General features: G+C 45.3%; 1 protein-coding gene across 10 annotated transcripts in view; it reads right to left on the bottom strand.

Annotated features, from left to right (window-relative positions):
* Nucleotides 1-18,959, bottom strand: part of GULP1 (GULP PTB domain containing engulfment adaptor 1) — a 1,809,167-nt gene that overhangs the window by 932,585 nt on the left and 857,623 nt on the right. For all 10 annotated transcript variants that reach the window (XM_077275671.1, XM_077275676.1, XM_077275674.1 and 7 more), the window contains one exon: nucleotides 8,384-8,445. In XM_077275671.1, coding sequence (XP_077131786.1) covers nucleotides 8,384-8,445 — 62 coding nt within the window. The remainder of the gene's footprint in view (nucleotides 1-8,383; nucleotides 8,446-18,959) is intronic.

An 18,959-nucleotide genomic window follows, 5' to 3' on the forward strand; every position in this document is an offset into this window, starting at 1 on the left:
CCATACTCGGCAAATCACCCCGGAGCATAGGCTCTGAATGCTGGCATTGCAAAACTACTGTCCCTTGAAATGCTCTCATTCAGGCTGGTGAGACTGACACCTTCTGTAACTTCATGGCAGTGGCAGTCCCACAATACAATGTGCCCAGCCACTTTTATTTCAGCAGGCAAGCCGTCTCTGCCCTGCAAAAGCATGTGGAGGGAAAAATTAAACATGCACTACTAAACGCTGTCAGTAGCAAGGTCCACCTGACCACTGATGCGTGGACCAGTAACCATGGACAGGGACGATACCTTTCCTTCACTGCCCATTGGGTAAATGTTGTGGAGCCGGGTACAGATCTTGAGAGTGGCGCTGTACGTGTTCTGCCAACTTCAAGGATTGCAGGAATCCAGTTTGTACACATTGACTCCTCCTCATACTCCAGTTCCTCTGAATCAGCGCTACACGAGCTGTCACAGTCTACCTCCACATGGACCCTTGAATGCTTACCTGTTATGACCGATATGAGCACAGCCATGGCCAAACGTCAACAGGCCGTATTGAAATTAATTTCTTTGGGGAATCGAAGCCACACAGTGCAGGAGCTCTGGAATGCCATCAAGCAGCAGAGCGACGTGTGGTTTGTGCCAGCGAATCTCCAGCCAGACATGGTAGTGTGTGACAATGGCCGAAATCTGGTGGCAGCTCTGGCCCTAGGCAAACTCACTCACATCCCATGTCTGACACATGTGCTCAACTTGGTCGTGCAGGGTTTCTTGAGGGACTATCTGGATCTTGATGCACTGCTGCACAAGGTCCGCATAGAGTGCGTTCACTTGCGGAGTTCCAGCATGGCAAGATCGCGCATTGTAGTCTGCAGCGCCGATTCCGCCTTCTGGAACATCGCATCGTATGTGACCTACCAACCAGGATGAATTCAACGTTACATATGTTGGATAGACGATATGTGGCTGACGAAGCCACCGGCTGGTGGCGACACGCGTTGGGCATCCGCGCAGCCCGCATTAGGACCTTATCTATTTGCACACCTTGCTTTGGGATGCTTGGTAATTGCATCTTTGACACAGTCAATCAGGCATATGTGTGGCCCTGTTATTTATTTTCCTAGGCTCAGACATTGCTGTGGTATTTTGGGTTTCACACTTTACATTGTTTTCTAGCCTGAAGGCCAGTTTCCTTAAGGTACCGTCACACTAAGCGACGCTGCAGCGATAGCGACAGCGATGCCGATCGCTGCAGCGTCGCTGTGTGGTCGCTGGAGAGCTGTCACACAGACCGCTCTCCAGCGACCAACGATGCCGAGGCCCCCGGGTAACCAGGGTAAACATCGGGTTGCTAAGCGCAGGGCCGCGCTTAGTAACCCGATGTTTACCCTGGTTACCAGCGTAAAAGTTAAAAAAACAAACAGCACATACTCACCAGCGCGTCCCCCAGCCTCTGCTTCCTGACGCTGACTGAGCTCCGGCCCTAACAGCACAGCGGTGACGTCACCGCTGTGCTTTCACTTTCAGTTTAGGGCCGGCGATCAGTAAGAGTCAGGAAGCAGAGGCTGGGGGACGCGCTGGTGAGTATGTACTGTTTGTTTTTTTACATTTTACGCTGGTAACCAGGGTAAACATCGGGTTACTAAGCGCGGCCCTGCGCTTAGTAACCCGATGTTTACCCTGGTTACCAGTGTAAAATATCGCTGGTATCCTTGCTTTTGCTGTCAAACACAGCGATACACGGCGACCTAGCGACCAAATAATGTGCAGACCTTCTAGCAGCGACCAGCAATTTCACAGCGGGATTCTGATCGCTGCTGCATGTCAAATACAGCGATATCGCTCCCTAGGACGCTGCAACGTCACAGATCGCTGGCGACGTTGCTTAGTGTGACGGTACCTTTACACGCTGCAAGCTGTGTATGTGTATTTACTTAGTGATAGGGTGGGTCGTGCCTCTTTATATTGGTATGTTTATTTTGAGCATTTAAGAAACATATGTGGCTTTGGTACCCTTATTTCTCCATTTACCATCTGGAATTTATTCATGTTCTAGGGTCTCACTTATTATAGTTTGGCAGAGCTGTCTATGTAGGTACTGTGGTATTAACCATCCCCCTATATCATTTTTTGGGTCCTGTGCGGGTTACAGCCTTATTATGGGCTTATTGTATGGTCATGTTTTTTAAATGTTTTTAAATTGTTTGTTGTTTGCTACTTATTTACATTTTTCATAATAAAGTTGTGTCTTAAATCTGTGCCTTATCCCATTGTGTGGTCTGTTTCTTTTGTTCGTAAGTATTGGTATTGTTACAGGTCTTGATGTGATCCCACTGACTGTGGTGCCCCCTTAACTCTATTGGTATATGTTGGATAGGTTGTGTGAGCAGCAGGCAGCAGTAATGGAGTATCAGCTGCATCAGGCACAAACTAGTCGCACTGCGCGCCGTTCACACTTCACCACCACTGAGTGGGCCTCTATGAAGGACATCTGCCACATTTTGCATGCCTTCAATGATTCCACGTGGATGGCGAGTGCAGATGATGCACTAGTCAGCATGACTATCCCCCTTATCTGCCTGCTTGAAAAAACACTTCAAGCACTAAGGGATGAGGTTTTGGAAGAGGTGGAGGATGAGGAGTCACAAATGCCATCTGCTTGTGGACAGTCTGCGCAAAGTGGTTCCTCACAAAGGCCTAGGCAGGGGACACTTTGTGAGGAGGATGAGGAGGAGTCAATGGAGGAGGAAGACATCTGTCCAGAGGAGGGAGTTACACAATATTCTAGTAGTCAGTATGTAGAGCGAGGGTGGGGTGATGAGAGCAGGCAGAGATGACGCCTCAAGCAGGGGACAGCGTTTCTTGGCCAGTTGGCAGTCTGCAGCACATGGTTGATTTCATGCTGCAGTGCCTGAGAAACGACCACCGCATCGCCCACATTCTCAACACGGCTGATTATTGGGTGTACACCTTCCTAGATCCTCGCTACCGGGACAACTTACAAAGCCTCATAACACCGTTGAACCGGGAGTGTAAAATGCGTGAGTACCAAGACACACTGGTGCATTCCATCATGTTCTCCATTCCACCCGAGAGCAGTGCTGCTAGTGCTTTACAAAGCAGATCAGTGCATCGAGGCAGTGGAGGAAGCTCTGCACAAAGAGGGAGCAGAAGGAGCGACTCAGCAGAAGGTAAGACCAGTATGGCCCAAATGTCGAAAAGTTTTGTGTCCCCGCCACAAATGTCTACACCATCACAGATGGCTCTAGTCAGCAGGAGGCAACGTTTCCATCAGATGGTGACAGACTACATGTCTTGCCCTCTTACTGTACTCCCAGACGGCTCTTCCCCTTCAAGTTTTGGGTCTCTAAGCTGGACACATGGCCAGAGCTTAGCCAGTATGCATTGGAGGTGCTGGCTTGCCCTGCTGCTAGTGTATTATCGGAACGTGTCTTTAGTGCCGCAGATGGTGTACTAACAGACCATCGCATGTGACTATCCTCCGATAATGTTGACCAGCTTACTTTTCTGAAAATGAACAAGGCCTGGATCTCACAGGAATTTGCCAGTCCTCTTCCAGATTTAATAATTGGTTGGCAACAGTATCCAGGTCTCCTGTTTTGTTCATGTTTCTACCACCTGAACTGTAATCCCTGGGCTCCAAAACCACCAGTTGCTGCTCAGAAGTGCCGTCTGCACAGTCAACACATGCTCCAGTGTTATTGGGGTTCAGTATCATCAGCTTATCCCCTGCTGTGTGTCCGGCAATTTCTCCTGCTCTGTCCACATTCACACTACTACTGATTTTAAACTTGCTCCAATTAGGCCTCTGGCTACACTGTTTCTAGTATTTACCCTGGGCTCCAACACCGCCAGTTGCTGCTCAGAAGTGCTGTCTGCAGTCAACACATGCTCCAATGTTATTGGGGCTCAATAACGTCAGCTGATCCCCTGCTGTGTGTCCAGCAATTTATCCTGCTTTGTCCACATGCACACTACTACTGATTTTAAACTTGCTCCAATTAGGCCTCTGGCTACACTGTTTCTAGTATTTACCCTGGGCTCCAACACCGCCAGTTGCTGCTCAGAAGTGCCGTCAGCATAGTCCACACATGCTCCAGTGTTATTGGGGTTCAGTAACATCAGCTGATCCCCTGATGTGTGTCCGGCAATTTCTCCTTCTCTGTCCACATTCACACTACTACTGATTTTAAACTTGCTCCAATTAGGCCTCTGGCTACACTCTGTTTCTAGTATTTACCCTGGGCTCCAACACCACCAACTGTTTCCCAGCAGTGTCTTTGGCACGGGTACTCCCTCCTGCACAGCCTGGTTCCAGCAAGCCAGCTGCTTCCGGGTAGTGTCAATGTCACTTTGCCTCCAATACGTTGTCCTGTTGGGTTGCGGTCGGGTTAGCCGACTCTATGGTGCCTGCAGTTTAGGTGCTTCCTATGTGGGCTGCGGGATCTGGCAATGAAGGCTGGTTCCGTAGTGCCAATAGGACAAGCACCCCCTGTAGGACTGTCCGTTTTGGTAACTCCGGCCGGCTCGCGGCCTTGAAACTTTTTTTCTAATGTGTACCTTCTGCTGCCTATCTGAGTTCCAGTACCATTAGCTGGTTCTTTGGAAGTCAATCTTGAATATGTCCCCCTGGGTTCCAGTAACATCAGCTGGTTCCAGGCAGTGCTTTTGGCTTAGGTGCCTCCTTCTCGGTATCCGAGTTCCACCAACGTCTGCTGGTCCTTGGTAGTGCTTTCTGGCACAGGTACCTCCTGCTTAGTAACCGGGTTCCAGTATCATCAGCTGGTCCTCGGTAGTTCCATTGGCTCTTGCACCTTCTGCTACCCATCCAGGTTCCAGTACCGTCAGCTGGTTCTCGGCAGTTCCTCAGCCTTCTTGAACCTTCTGCTACATTTCCAGTTCAAGCTTTTTTAAATGGTTTTTGGTAATCACTCTGGATCTCCTTGATGACGACCCTGAAGATGACGACTCTGATGACCACCCCGAAGAAGACGACAACCCTGAAGACCACCCCAAAGAAGACGACGATCCCGAAGACGAGGACCCTGAAGACCACCCCGAAGAAGATGACGACCCCGAAGACGACGACCCTGAAGACCATCCCAAAGAAGACGACGAACCTGAAGACGACGACCCTGACTTCATGCTGAAGTCTAAGAGCACTTTTTGTGCTCGAAACGCGTCCAGCGACTATATGGTAGCTTCCATCCAAATTATGTAATTTATCGCTTGCTAGCAGTTTTCCAAGTGTTAATATGTTTAAATAAATTTTTGATACTTTTTATTCCTGGAGCTGGATTTTTCTTTCCATGTGCACAAGTTTCAACGTCAGACAGAGATGTTTTTTCCTTGCTCGGATATTATGTGGACTACAGATGAAGGTTTCTACTGGGTGAGCTGAAAAGTTTTTCTGTTTTTCAAACTGAATGCGGACAAATCCTGTTGTAAATCTTTTCTGTCAGGCAGAACGGAAGGTGTAATCTTCAAACTTTTATTGATAACATGTCCCATTGACTTGCATTGGTTTCCGGTATCGGAATCGGTGATATACGATATTTTTTGGGTATCGGTCCGTTCCAATCTGATCCGATATTTCCCCATATCGGAAGGTATCGCTCAACACTACTTACAACCTGATTCGCATCCTTGAAGGGACGAATGGAAGACAGCATTTAAAACTAGGGATGGGCATTATGAATACCTGGTGATGCCCTTCGGGCTCTGTAATGCCCATGCCGTTTCCCAAGACTTTGTGAATTATATCTTCCGGAATATGCTCATCACCTCCGTCATAGTCTATCTGGATGATATTCTCATCTACTCTCCAGATATAGACTCCCACCGGAGAGATGTTTGCAAAGTCTTCGACCTCCTACGGGCAAACTCCCTCTATGCCAAGTTGGAGAAGTGTGTGTTTGAGCAGGAGTTCTTGCCTTTCCTGAACTATATCATCTCTGCCCAGGGATTGGCCATGGATCCTGCCAAGCTACAGGCTGTGATGGACTGGCAGGAACTTCATTCTCTCAAAGTGTAGCAGCACTTTATGGGGTTCATTAACTATTATCGCCAGTTCATTCCCCACTTCTCAACTTTGGTAGTTCCCCTGGTTGCCCTCACCAAGAAGGGAGCAAATCCCAAATTGTGGTCGGAGGAGGTCTCCAAGGCCTTTCTCTCTATCAAGCGCTCCCATTTTACATCGCCCCGATGTTGATAAACCATTTATTATGGAGGTGGATGCCTCTTCCATCAGTGCTGGAGCAGTCCTCTTCCATAAGGAAGCTCAAGGTCGAAAGCATCCTTGCTTCTTTTCCAAGACCTTCACACAGGCAGATAGGAATTATTCCATGGGGGACAGGGAGTTGATAGCCATGTAGTTGGCCTTTTCAGAGTGGAGACACCTCCTGGAGGGGGCTTGTTTTCCCTTCCAAGTTTACACCAACCACAAAAAATTGGTGTACTTACAAACTGCCCAGCGGCTAAACTTTTGCCAGGCTAGGTGGTCCTTGTTCTTCTCTCGGTTCTACTTCACCCTCCACTTTCTTTCCAGGGAGAACATTCGTGCCGATGCTCTCTCCCTCTCCGTAGTGTCATCAGAGAAGGAGGAGCCTCAGCTAATTGTTCCTTCAGAGAGCCTGAGAACTGTAACCCCAGTCTCATTAGAGTCTGTGCCCGCGGGCAAGACGTTTGTACCACCTAATTTAGTAACATAGTTATTCACATAGTAGCATAGTTATTAAGGTTGAGGGAAGACTTTAAGTCCATTTGTGACCAGAGGTTCTCTCTTGGGCTCACTAGTCCAGGTTGTATGGACATTTTGGGACCAAGAGGACATCTGAGCTCCTGGCGAGGACATACTGGTGGCCGAATATGGCCCGTGATGTCGGAGACTATATTCGGCCGTGTGTCTCCTGCGCCAAGAATCGGTCTTCCCAGCAATGGCCTGCTGGTCTACTTTACCCCCTGCAGGTGGCAGACGGGCCCTCAGAAATGGTCAGGATGGACTTTGTGGTAGGCTTACCCAAGTCTCGTATCTGCACCGTCATCTGGGTAGTCACCGACCATTTTTCCAAAATGATGCACTTGGTGCCTCTTCCCCAGGTACCTTCTGCACAGGCCTTGGCGGCATTGTTCATTAAGCACATTTTTTGCCTACACGGTACGCCTGACAAAATTGTCAGTGACTGGGGTCCCCAGTTTGCGTCTCAGTTCTGGAGAGAGCTCTGTCGTCTACTCAGCATTTAGTTGAATTTCTCTTCAGCTTACCATCCTGAGATGAACGGGTTGGTAGAGTGGGCCAAACAGACCTTGGTCACATACCTGCAACATTTTGTTTCAGCCAGGCAGGATGACTGGGCATCCTTGCTACCATGCGCGTAGTTTGCACTGAACAATGTCGTAGCCGACTCCATGGGGCAGACCCCGTTCCTCCTTAACTACGGTCAGCATCCGCGTGTCCCTGTGCCCATGCAGGCTCAAAAGCCACCAAGTGACAGAGCGGATTCAACCACCAATGTAACACAGTGTTATCTAATGTTGGAGTTATTTGTATGTTTTACAGAATTGAAGAGTCTAAAGGTTTCAGTAGGAAACCTTTTAGATCACGGCTTCTTATTAGTTGAAGTTTTTTCTCTTTATCTTAGATTACTGGGTGTGAACACAATAGTAAAACATAAAGTATAATTCAGAATCTGCAATCAATATACTGTATCAAATAAAAAGGACAATTTGATAATAGTATTATTGTGACACCAATGGAGGCACAAAGCTGTTACCATGCAAAATAAAAATGACTCTTTGGTCCTGATTCATGGCTTCACATCTCACTTTTCCAAGACAGCCTACTGGTTGTTGTTCTCCGTCACTTCTTTGATAAAAAGTGGAATGATACTGACTTTTTTCACTATATTTTTGCAAAAATAATGTCTGATTCACACCTCCATATTTTGCAGACGGCTGTGGGTCTCTGAGCCCTATAGGCATGTATGAAATTGTGGAGTGTCAGTCTGTGAATCTTGGTTTGTACTCAGTCTGCCAACTACGCATGTGCATCTGGTCTCAGTGTGAGAGGTCTGCACGAGTTCTCACCGACCATAGTAAATGAGGAAACGCACAAACCTAAAGTAACTACAAAAGTTTTAAATGAAATGTGTAAATTAAACCTTGCACTTCCACATCGGTATAGACTGCGGTGTATGGTGCAGCATTAACCTTTCTACTTCTCAATCCTAATGAATCTCACTCAATCACTCAGTGTAGAACACATTTCCATACAGCCATTATCTACAGCAGAAAGGAGGCCATAAGTGGACAGAATTCAATATGTGTTTATAGATATAAACCATCTGAAGTGTTCGGTGAAATGACACAGTGCTTACCTTAACATTGTAGGCAATGAAGTTTTTTGATAAAGCTTCAGGGGTGTGCATCCATGATTTATCTGCAAAGACAAGATTGAACTGATTTTATAGTTCATATCATAGTATATTATTTGTGTCCTTCATTTTCCTAACATTGTATTACATTCTAATGTGGTCATAACTCATCTGGTGACAGCCAGGAAGTGGTACATAAAAGCATAATTGAATTTCCCATCAGGTCACACTCACTACATGAAATAGTTGTCATTTTAGTCCAAAGCATCCACGACCAAATTAAATCTTTTCTTTATTAGATATTTTTGTCACAAGATGTATATTATAGTGCAAACCGAATGAGACATTAGAGTATTAGAGGTGATGAGACCAATTATACTTTAGGATCATATACTTATCTAATACATGTAATACAGGTAACAATTATATACAGCCTATAAAAGGCTTCGATTTATCCAAGCAATTACTCCAGAATTCTGCATGCCCTTCTTAAAGAGGTTGTCCACTACTTTAACATTGATCCTTAGGATAGGTCATCAATGTCTGATCGTTGGGGATTGCGACACCCGGCACCCTCACAGGTCAGCTTTTCTCAGTATTGGCGGCTGCAACTAACCACTTTCAAGGCTGCACAGCACTGTATCCTGTGTACTGTATAGTGGATGCCGGGTACTGCACACTCGACCTCTATTGATTTGAATTGGGGAATTAATTAGTCCAACTAGACGATACTGTATGTTACTCATCTATAGACTAAGGGTACAGTCTCACAGTGGCACTTTTGTCGCTACGACGGTACGATCCGTGACGTTCCAGCGATATCCATGCGATATCGCTGTGTCTGACACGCAGCAGCGATCAGGGACCCTGCTGAGAATCGTACGTCGTAGCAGATCGTTTGGAACTTTCTTTCGTCGCTGGATCTCCCGCTGTCATCGCTGGATCGTTGTGTGTGACAGCGATCCAGCGATGCGTTCGCTTGTAACCAGGGTAAACATCGGGTTACTAAGCGCAGGGCCACGCTTAGTAACCCGATGTTTACCGTGGTTACCAGCATAAAAGTTAAAAAAAACAAACAGTGCATACTTACATTCCGGTGTCTGTCCCCCGGCGTTCTGCGTTTCTGCACTGTGAGCGCCGGCCAGCCGGAAAGCGAGCACAGCGGTGAAGTCACCGCTATGCTTTCCGGCTGGCGCAGACACAGTGCAGAGAAGCAGAACGCCGGGGGACAGACACCGGAATGTAAGTATGTACTGTTTGTTTTTTTTTACTTTTACGCTGGTAACCACGGTAAACATCGGGTTACTAAGCGCGGCCCTGCGCTTAGTAACCCGATGTTTACCCTGGTTACCCGGGGACTTCGGCATCGTTGGTCGCTGGAGAGCTGACTGTGTGACAGCTCCCCAGCGACCACACAACCACAACGATCACGGTCAGGTCGTATCGCTGGTCGTGATCGTTGGTAAAACGTTATGTGAGACGGTACCCTAACACAAGCCATCAATCCATTAATCTCTACTGGATTAACATTTCTGGCATAATGTATTTTCCTGCTTTCAATGAATTTGATGGGTGGGCATAGGCATGCCTCTTCCCTCCCCCAGCTCTTACCAAGTTTTGCCCATTTTGGAAGAGCTGCTTCAAACTGGTGTGAAAATGCTATTATTAGTAAAATGTTTGCATAATTCCACTTTGCGCAAAAAAATGCATCTTTTCAAAGTGTTTTAAGACAGTTTTAAAGTTAAAAAACACTTGGACATCTTAGTGTAAGTGCATATTCATACCTCCCATTAAAGGGAACCTTTCATATTGCAAATGGTATCTGATCTGCAGGTAGAATGCTATTAGGCAAGAGGAGCTGATCAGAGTAATATACATTTTTGTGGTTAAACTTTCAGTAAAACTTACATTTTAGTCTCTGAAAGCCCTGGTGTTTTTACACATATTAGTCTAATGGGCATTCTAATTCAGTGATTGTTAGAAAAAGCTGAGGAGCAAAATTGGCAATAGGGTCTTATCTGATGATAAAGGAAATAAGCTGCTAAAGTCTTGTATCACACAACGAGGTTCAAACCTAAATTTGTCAGCTACTGCAGTCCCAGGGGTTGAAAACCTAAAGAAATGTCAGAAGAGAAACAATAGGTGAGTAGTATGCACTGCTGATGGAGATCCGAAAGATTGGTCTAGGATTACAAAGTAGACTAGATGTGATTTTATTATCAATGCATTTCAAAGTCTTCAGACTTCATCAGGATTAAACCACATACAAAGTACTTAGTAACAGACTTAAAAAGGAACTACATTCAAATAAAAATGTCAAAAAGGAACACAAATCTCCATCAGCAATGCATATATCCCACCTAATTTTTTATCCTCTGGCTTATTCAATGATTGACAGTCTTCCCTGTATGACTGGGTATGCAGAGGCAGCTATCAATCACTGTGCTTATGCATACAAACAACTATGAAAGACAAGTTATACTGAGTCTTGTCCAACCAACATATGTATCATTGTGCTTCTCTATACCATGCTGTCCACAGATTGGACTTCATGTACAACATAACAGGGTCTCTTTAAGTTGTATAGGGCAACTGTTCTTGGCCACCATTTATAACAACTCATCCCCACAGCACAAAGGTCCTCCTAGTAGGAAAGCATAGGCGTTTTCTAGTTCTAGCAATCGTGTGGGTACAACACGAACATTATATTTCCTATGTATCCGATGGGTAGGTGACAGCATTTAGTGCCTGGAAACTCCATGACATCTCATGCTGCTTAGTTTTTCTTTTGTATTTGAATCATCAAAGTGCTTTTTTTATTTGGTAAGGTCTTTCAACCTTTTTGCAGCATTTTTCATCCATTCAGATGAATGGGGAAAAAATCTCAAATAATGAGGCATAAAAAAAGTACATAAAAATGTACTGTGTAGTGCCCATTTCTGGCTACTGAAGTTCAGCTCCTGACAACAAAACCTATGAATTTATACTTTAAATATATATAGAAAACTCCCAAAAACATCAATCGATGTATTCACATTTTACCTATCGCCACATAGTCCTAGATTTGCCACAACATAATAATGTTGCTTAGTGCATCCCGGGCTATATAGATTAAAGAGGAGACCAAATAATAGTCTGTACATATATAACGAAATATAGCAAATTTTATTATATATATCAAAATAATACATAAAATCACATGGACAAGTCAAATAGAAGGCAATCCAAGACAAAACAACAACATCCACCATAGTGGGACTAGCCGGGGGTGCCAATAAGCCAAAGGTACTAGAGATGGAACACATGAGAAACCTCAATGAGAGGAAACATAAATATACCTATGGTGAAGTATATAGATAGCTGAGACCAGAAATATCAAATTATATCTACACAAGTGGAGAAACTATACCAACATATCATCATTAATATAGCATAAGTCCCTAACACAATACACAAATAGTGGAATTTGTATAAGCCTATACCTAAGTATAGTCACCAACTTGTGAAAGAGTCACAACTGGTCATAGCATGAACAAATATTCATGTAGTACCTGTGGCCATAGCTAAAGCTGGTGTATCTCCCCTGCTGTCATGCTGGTGGGCACCTCAATGCGCGTTTCGCCACTAAGGCTTATTGGCACCCCCGGCTAGTTCCACTATGGTGGATGTTGTTGTTTTGTCTTGGATTGCCTTCTTTGTACTTGCTCACAGTATTTGACTTGTCCATGTGATTTTACGTATTATTTTGATATATATAATAAAATTTGCTATATTTGTAGATCAGCTCCTGTTCACTTAGATGCTGTGCTGCAGTACCTGAGAGTGACCAATATACAATAAATGGTGCTTTGCTATTATACTCCATTCAGGAGTATAATGAAGACACCTCCAAAAATGCCAGAGCATCTTTAAACAAGTGACCAACACTAATACTCCCCCTGTATAGCATTAAAGAAGTAAAAGATTTGAAGACATCTGAGAGAGTTGAACTCCTGCCCTACTGGTTACTTTGTTGTCCTATTTTGCAAGGTGGGTAAAATGTACTTTTTCCCAGAGTGTACTGAGGATGTAAGGAAGCTGTTGAATTAGAGGCAACTTTGTAAGGTGCCTACTAAGCAGAATATGTCTTCCCTGATTAGGGGTGAACCATTGTTAATTAATGGGAATTGCTAAAAATCAGGTGGGTATGTGGCATTGAATGTCGCTGTGGGCATCCTTACTGTGGATTGTATGAAACATTTTCCTGTCCAAATTGTTGAGAGCGGGCCAGAGATATTACTGAGAATCGTGTAAGGTACTGCTAATCAACTAGAAGTAGAATCGTACACAGTACTGTTAATCAATTAGTAGAAGTACAAATCGTGTAGGGTACTGTTAATCAACTAGAAGTACAGGGTGGGCCATTTATGTGGATACACCTAAATAAAATGGGAATGGTAAGTGATATCAACTTCCTGTTTGTGGCACATTAGTATATGGGAGGGGGAAAACTTTTCAAGATGCGTGGTGACCATAGCGGCCATTTTGAAGTAGGCCATTTTGGATCCAACTTTACTTATTCACACTGACAGCAACACCGTAGAAGAAATGCTAGCACAAACTTCCAATATCATTGTTTCACATGCTGCACATCTCGTATCTTCACAGCATAAGACAATTGCCTTTAGATGACCCCAAAGATAAAAGTCATTCTTCATCAATGGAAACCTCAATTCCACTGGTTATCTGAAATTGCTACATGATGATGTGTTGCCCTCTGTATGCACTGAAGATGGCACATTCCCTGAGTTTTCCACCCACATTATGGGTGTCAGGTCCGAGCATTCTTATATGAACAGTTTCCTGGAAAGTGGATTGGCCGTCATGGGCCAGTTGAATGGCCACCAATGTCTCCTAATCTGACCCATTAGACTTTTATCTTTGGGGTCATTTGAAGGCAACTGTCTATGCTGTGAAGATATGAGATGTGCAGCACCTGAAACAATGGATACTGGAATCCTGTGCTAACATTTCTTCTGTGGTGTTGCTGTCAGTGTGTCAAGAGTGGGAGAAGAGGGTTGCATTGACAATCCAACACAATGGGCAACACTTGAACACATTTTATAAGTAGTCATAGACTTGTAAATAACTCATGAAAGAATAAAGTTTCCTTAAAACCAAGCACACCATTGTTTTTCTTGTGAAATTCTCAATAAGTTTGATGTGTCACATGACCATCTTTCCATTGGCAAAAATAAAGTTGGATCCAAAATGGTCGACTTCAAAATGGCCACCATGGTTACCACCCATCTTGAAAAGTTTTCCCCCTCCCATATACTAATGTGCCACAAACAGGAAGGTGATATCACCAACCATTCTCATTTTATTTAGGTGTATCCATATAAATGGCCCACCCTGTAGAATCATTTAGGGTACTGCTAATAAACTAGAAGTAGAATCGTGTAGGGTACTTTTAATCAGTCCAAACTTGAATTGTGTAGGGTTCTGTTATTCAGCCTGAAGAAGAACTTGTAGGGTACTGTTAGTCAACTAGTTGTACAATTGTGTAGGACACTGTTAATCAACTTGAATTAGAAAAATGTGGGGTACTATTAATCAACTACAAGTAAAATCATGTAGGGTACTGCTAATCAAATAGAAGTAGAATTGTGCAGAGTACTGCTAATCAATTAGAAGTAGAATTGTGTAGGATACTGTTAATCAACTAGAAGTAGAATCATGGAGAGTACTGTTAATCAAATAGAAGTAGAATCACATAGGGTACTGCTAATAAACTAGAAGCAGAATCGTGTAGGGTACTGCTAATCAACTAGAAGCAGACTAGTGAAGGTTACTGTTAATTAACTAGAAGTAGAATCACATAGGATACTGTTAATCAACTAGAAATGGAATCCTGTAGAGTACTGTTAATCAACTAGATGGAGAATTGTGTAGGGTGCTGTTAATTAACTAGAAGTATAAACATGTAGGGTACTGCTAATAAACAATTGTGTGGGGTACTGTTAATCAACTAGAAGTAGAACCGTGAAGGATACTGTTAATCAACTAGAAATGGAATTGTGAAGGGTACTGTTAAACAGCCAAAGTAGAATCATGTAGGGTACTGCTAATCAACCAGATGTAGGATTGTGTAGGGTACTGTTAATCAACTAGAAGTAGAATCATGCAGGGTACTGCTAATAAACTAGATGTTGAATCTTGTAGGATACTGCTAATCACCTAAAAGTAGAACTGTGTAGGGTACTGTTAATCAGCTCAAAGTAGAATCATGCATGGTACTGTTAATCAACTAGAAGTAGAATTGTGCAGGGTACTGTTAATCAACTACAAGTAGAATCATGTAGGGTATTTTTTAATCAACCCAAAGTAGAATTGTGTTGGGTACTGTTAATGAACTAGAAGTATAATCGAGTAGGGTACTGCTAATGAACTAGAAGTAAAATTGTGTAGGGTACTGTCAATCAACTAGAAGTAGAATTGTGTAGGGCACTTTTAATAAGCCCAAAGTAGAATTGCGAAGGGTACTGTTAATCAGCCTGAAGTAGAAACGTGTAGGGTAATGTTAGTCAACTAGATGTAGAATCGTGTTTCATACTGTTAATCAAGTAGAAGTAGAATCATGTAGGATACTGTTAATCAACTAGAAATGGAATTTTGTAGGGTACTGTTAATCAGCCCAAAGTAAAATTGTGCAGGGTACTGTTAATAAACAAGAAGTAGGATTGTGTAGGGTACTGTTAGAAAACTAGATGTAAAATTGTGTAGTGTACATTTAGTTAACTAGAAGTAGAATCGTGTAGGGTACTGCTAATACACTGGATGTAGAACTGTATAGGGTACTGTTAATGAACTAGATGTAGAATTGTGTAGGGTACTGCTAATAATCTAGATGTAAAATCTTGTAGGGTACTGTTAATCAACTAGAAGTAGAATCGTGTAGGGTACTGTTAGGTGTCGAGTTCTCGCCGCTGCACAGAGGGAATCTTGAACAATCCTTATAATTATTTGGTGCGTTCCGCCAGCCCTAACATTATACTAGCGCCAGGCTCTGGCTAGTAATGGCAGACGAACAGTGACTGCAGCGGTACATCCAGCAGCTGGAGGGCAGGTTGGCGGCTCTTGAGCGCACAACCTGGGCTGTGAATGTTACCACAGTAGCTGTTCAGGCTGCTAGCGTGGCTGCAGCTAGTTTGTCCACTGCCACCCCTGCTTCGACCTTATCCTGCCTCCCGCTGCCAGATAGGTACTTTGGCTATAGCAAGTCATGCAGGAGATTCGTGAACCAGTGCGCGATACACCTTGAGCTCCTGGCTGCAAGTTTCCCCTCAGAGCGGGCTAAAGTGGGATTCATTATATCCCTCTTGTTGGACAGGGCGTTGGAGTGGGCTACGCCGCTGTGGGAGAGTGACGATCATGTGGTGCAGAGTGCTCCGCGGTTCCTGAGCACTCTGAAACAGGTCTTTTTGGGACCTCAAGTCACTCATGATACGGCGACCAACTGCTGGAACTGACACAGGGCTCATCCTTGGTCAGCCATTTTTCCGTCCACTTCCGGACTTTAGCATCTGAGCTGGAGTGGCCAGATAAAGCCCTCATTCCTGTACTTTTGAGGGGGCTGGCTGACCATTTGAAGGACGCTTTGGCCACTAGGGAGATTGCTGCCACACTGGAGGAGCTAATAGCTGTATCAACTTGCATCGACCTTCGTTTTAATGAATGAAAGTTGGAGCGAGCCCAGTGTAGGCAGAGGTTTCGGCTGGCTCCCAGCTTCGCCATACCTCTGAAATATCCAGCCCAGGCATCCAAGCCACATGAGGCCATGGAGGTGTCACGAGTGAGATCTAAGTCCCGGACCACTCATGTACTCAAGGTCTGTCATATCTGCCGGCGGTCAGGACATCCTGCCTCCAGATGTCCCCAGCCATCGGGAAAACATCAGCGTCTAGTGCTTGTAGGAGGTGGTACACTAGACACAGAGACGTTTTCTTCCAAACTGTCCTTCAAGGGGACAATTTCCATTGGCCCATCCACTCTTGTGGTAGAGCTTTGCGTGGATTCCGGAGCGGAAGGCAATTTTATGTCATCTGCACTCAATACCCCTGGTGATGCTCGCCAAACCTGTGATCGTGCGAGTGATAAATGGGTGTGCCCTCACAGATAACACACCAGACTATTCCATTCACTTTATCCATATCTCCATACCATCAGGAGATTATTTCTCTGCTAGTCATTCCTGAGGGAATTGATGAGTCCTCTTAGGGATACCATGGCTACTCTACCACTCTCCTCATATAGAGTGGTCCTCTGGGAGAATTCTGGGATGGATGGGTGAATCTTGTGAAGGTAGATGTCTGAGGCAGTGCGTTCAGGTTGCTACTACTGAGGTACCAGCAGATCTTTCCTCTCTCACCAAGCACTATTGGCCCTATGCGTACGTGTTCTCCAAGAGGGCTGCAGAGACCCTACCGCCCCACCGTCCCTATGACTGTCCTATTGACCTCTTGCCTGGTGCAGAGCCTCATCGGGGTTAAGTATATCCTCTATCTCTCCAGGAGATGGAGGCAATGACCCAATACATCTAGGAGAATCTGGCAAGAGGGTTCCTTAGGAAGTCAGGGACACCTGCAATGGTGGGGTTCTTCGTGCACAAGAAGAACAGAGAACTGCATCCATGCATAGATTACAGGGGTCTTAATGCCATCACCGTTAAGAACAAATACCCTCTGCCTCTGATATCTGAGCTATTCGATAGGTTGCGGGGAGCGAGGGTATTTACTAAGCTTGATCTGCAGGGTGCTTACAGCCTGATTCGCATCCGTGAGAGGTACGAATGGAAGACAGCATTAACATCAGGGACAGGCACTATGAATACCTGACTCTGTAATGCTCCCGCCGTATTCCAAGACTTTGTGAATGATATCTTCCGGGATATGCTCATCACCGTGGTCGTATTCTATCTGGATGATATTCTCATCTACTCTCCAGATATAGACTCTCACCGGAGAGATGTTTGCAAAGTCTTTGACCTCCTACGGGCAAACTCCCTCTATGCCAAGTTGGAGAAGTGTGAGCAGGGGCCCTTGCTTTTCCTGGGCTATATCATCTCCGCCCGGGGATTGGCCATGGATCCTGCCAAGCTACAGGCTGTGATGGACTAGAAAGAACCCCATTCTCTTAAAGTGGTGCAGTGCTTTATGGGGTTCATTAATTACTGTCGGCAGTTCATTCCCAGTTCTCAACTTTGGTAGCTCCTTTGGTTGCCCTCACCAAGAAGGGAGCAAATCCCAAATTGTGGTCGGAGGAGGTATCCAAGGCCTTTCTCTCTATTAAGTCACACTTCGCTAGCGCTCCCATTCTACATCGCCCCAATGTTGATAAACCATTTATCATGGAGGTGGATACCTCTTCCGTCGATGCTGGAGCAGTCCTCTTCCAGAAGGATGCTCAAGGTCGGAAGCATCCTTGCTTCATTTTCTCCCAGACCTTCACAACCGCGGAGAGGAATTATTCCATCGGGGACAGGGAGTTGCTAGCCATGAAGTTGGCCTTCTCGGAGTGGAGACTCCTCCTGGAGGGGGCTCGCTTTCATTTCCAAGTTTACACCGACCACAAAAATTTGGTGTATCTACAGACTGCCCAGCGGCTAAATTCTCACCAGGCTAGATGGTCCCTGTTCTTCTCCCATTTCCATTTCACCCTCCATTTTCTCTCCGGGGAGAACAACATTCATGCTGATACTCTCTTCCGCTCCGTAGAGTCATCAGAGTTGGGGGAGGAGCCTCAGCTTATTGTCCCTTCAGAGAGCCTGAGAACTGTGGCTCCGGTTTCGCTAGAGTCTGTGCCCCCGGGCAAGACTTTTGTGCCATCTAATTTGTGACCGGAGGTTCTCGCTTGGGCTCACTCGTCCAGGGTGGGTGGAAATTTTGGGACCAAGAGGACATCTGAGCTTCTGGCGAGGACATACTGGTGGCCGCATATGGCCCGTGACGTCAGAGACTATATTCGGGCATGTGTCTCCTGTGCCAAGAATAAGTCTCCTCGACAATGGCCTGCTGGGTAACTTTACCCTCTGTCGGTGGCAGACAGGCCCTGGGAGATGGTCAGGATGGACTTCCTGGTGGGCTTACCAAGTCCCATAGCTGCACCATTATTTGGGTAGTCACCGACCATTCTTCCAAAATGGTGCACTTGGTGCCGCTTCCACGGCTACCTTCTGCATGGGCCTTGGCAGCGTTGTTTATTAAGCACGTTTTCCGTCTACACGGTATGCCTGACAAAATTGTCAGTGACTGGGGTCCCCAGTTTGTGTCTCGGTTCTGGAGAGAGCTTTGTCTTTTACTTAGCTTCAAGCTGAATCTCTCTTCAGCATACCATCCCGAGACAAATGGGTTGGTAGAGAGGGCCAACCAGACCCTGGTCACATACCTGCAACATTTTTTTTCAGCCAGGCAGAATGACTTGGCATCCTTGCTACCATAGGCGGAGTTTGCGCTGAACAACGCTGTAGCCGACTCCACTGGGCAGATCCCATTCCTCCTTAATTACGGCCAGCATTTGCGGGCTCCTGTGCCCATGCCCG

This window comes from Ranitomeya variabilis, chromosome 7, assembly GCF_051348905.1.
Source record: "Ranitomeya variabilis isolate aRanVar5 chromosome 7, aRanVar5.hap1, whole genome shotgun sequence".
NCBI classification, from domain to species: domain Eukaryota; kingdom Metazoa; phylum Chordata; class Amphibia; order Anura; family Dendrobatidae; genus Ranitomeya; species Ranitomeya variabilis.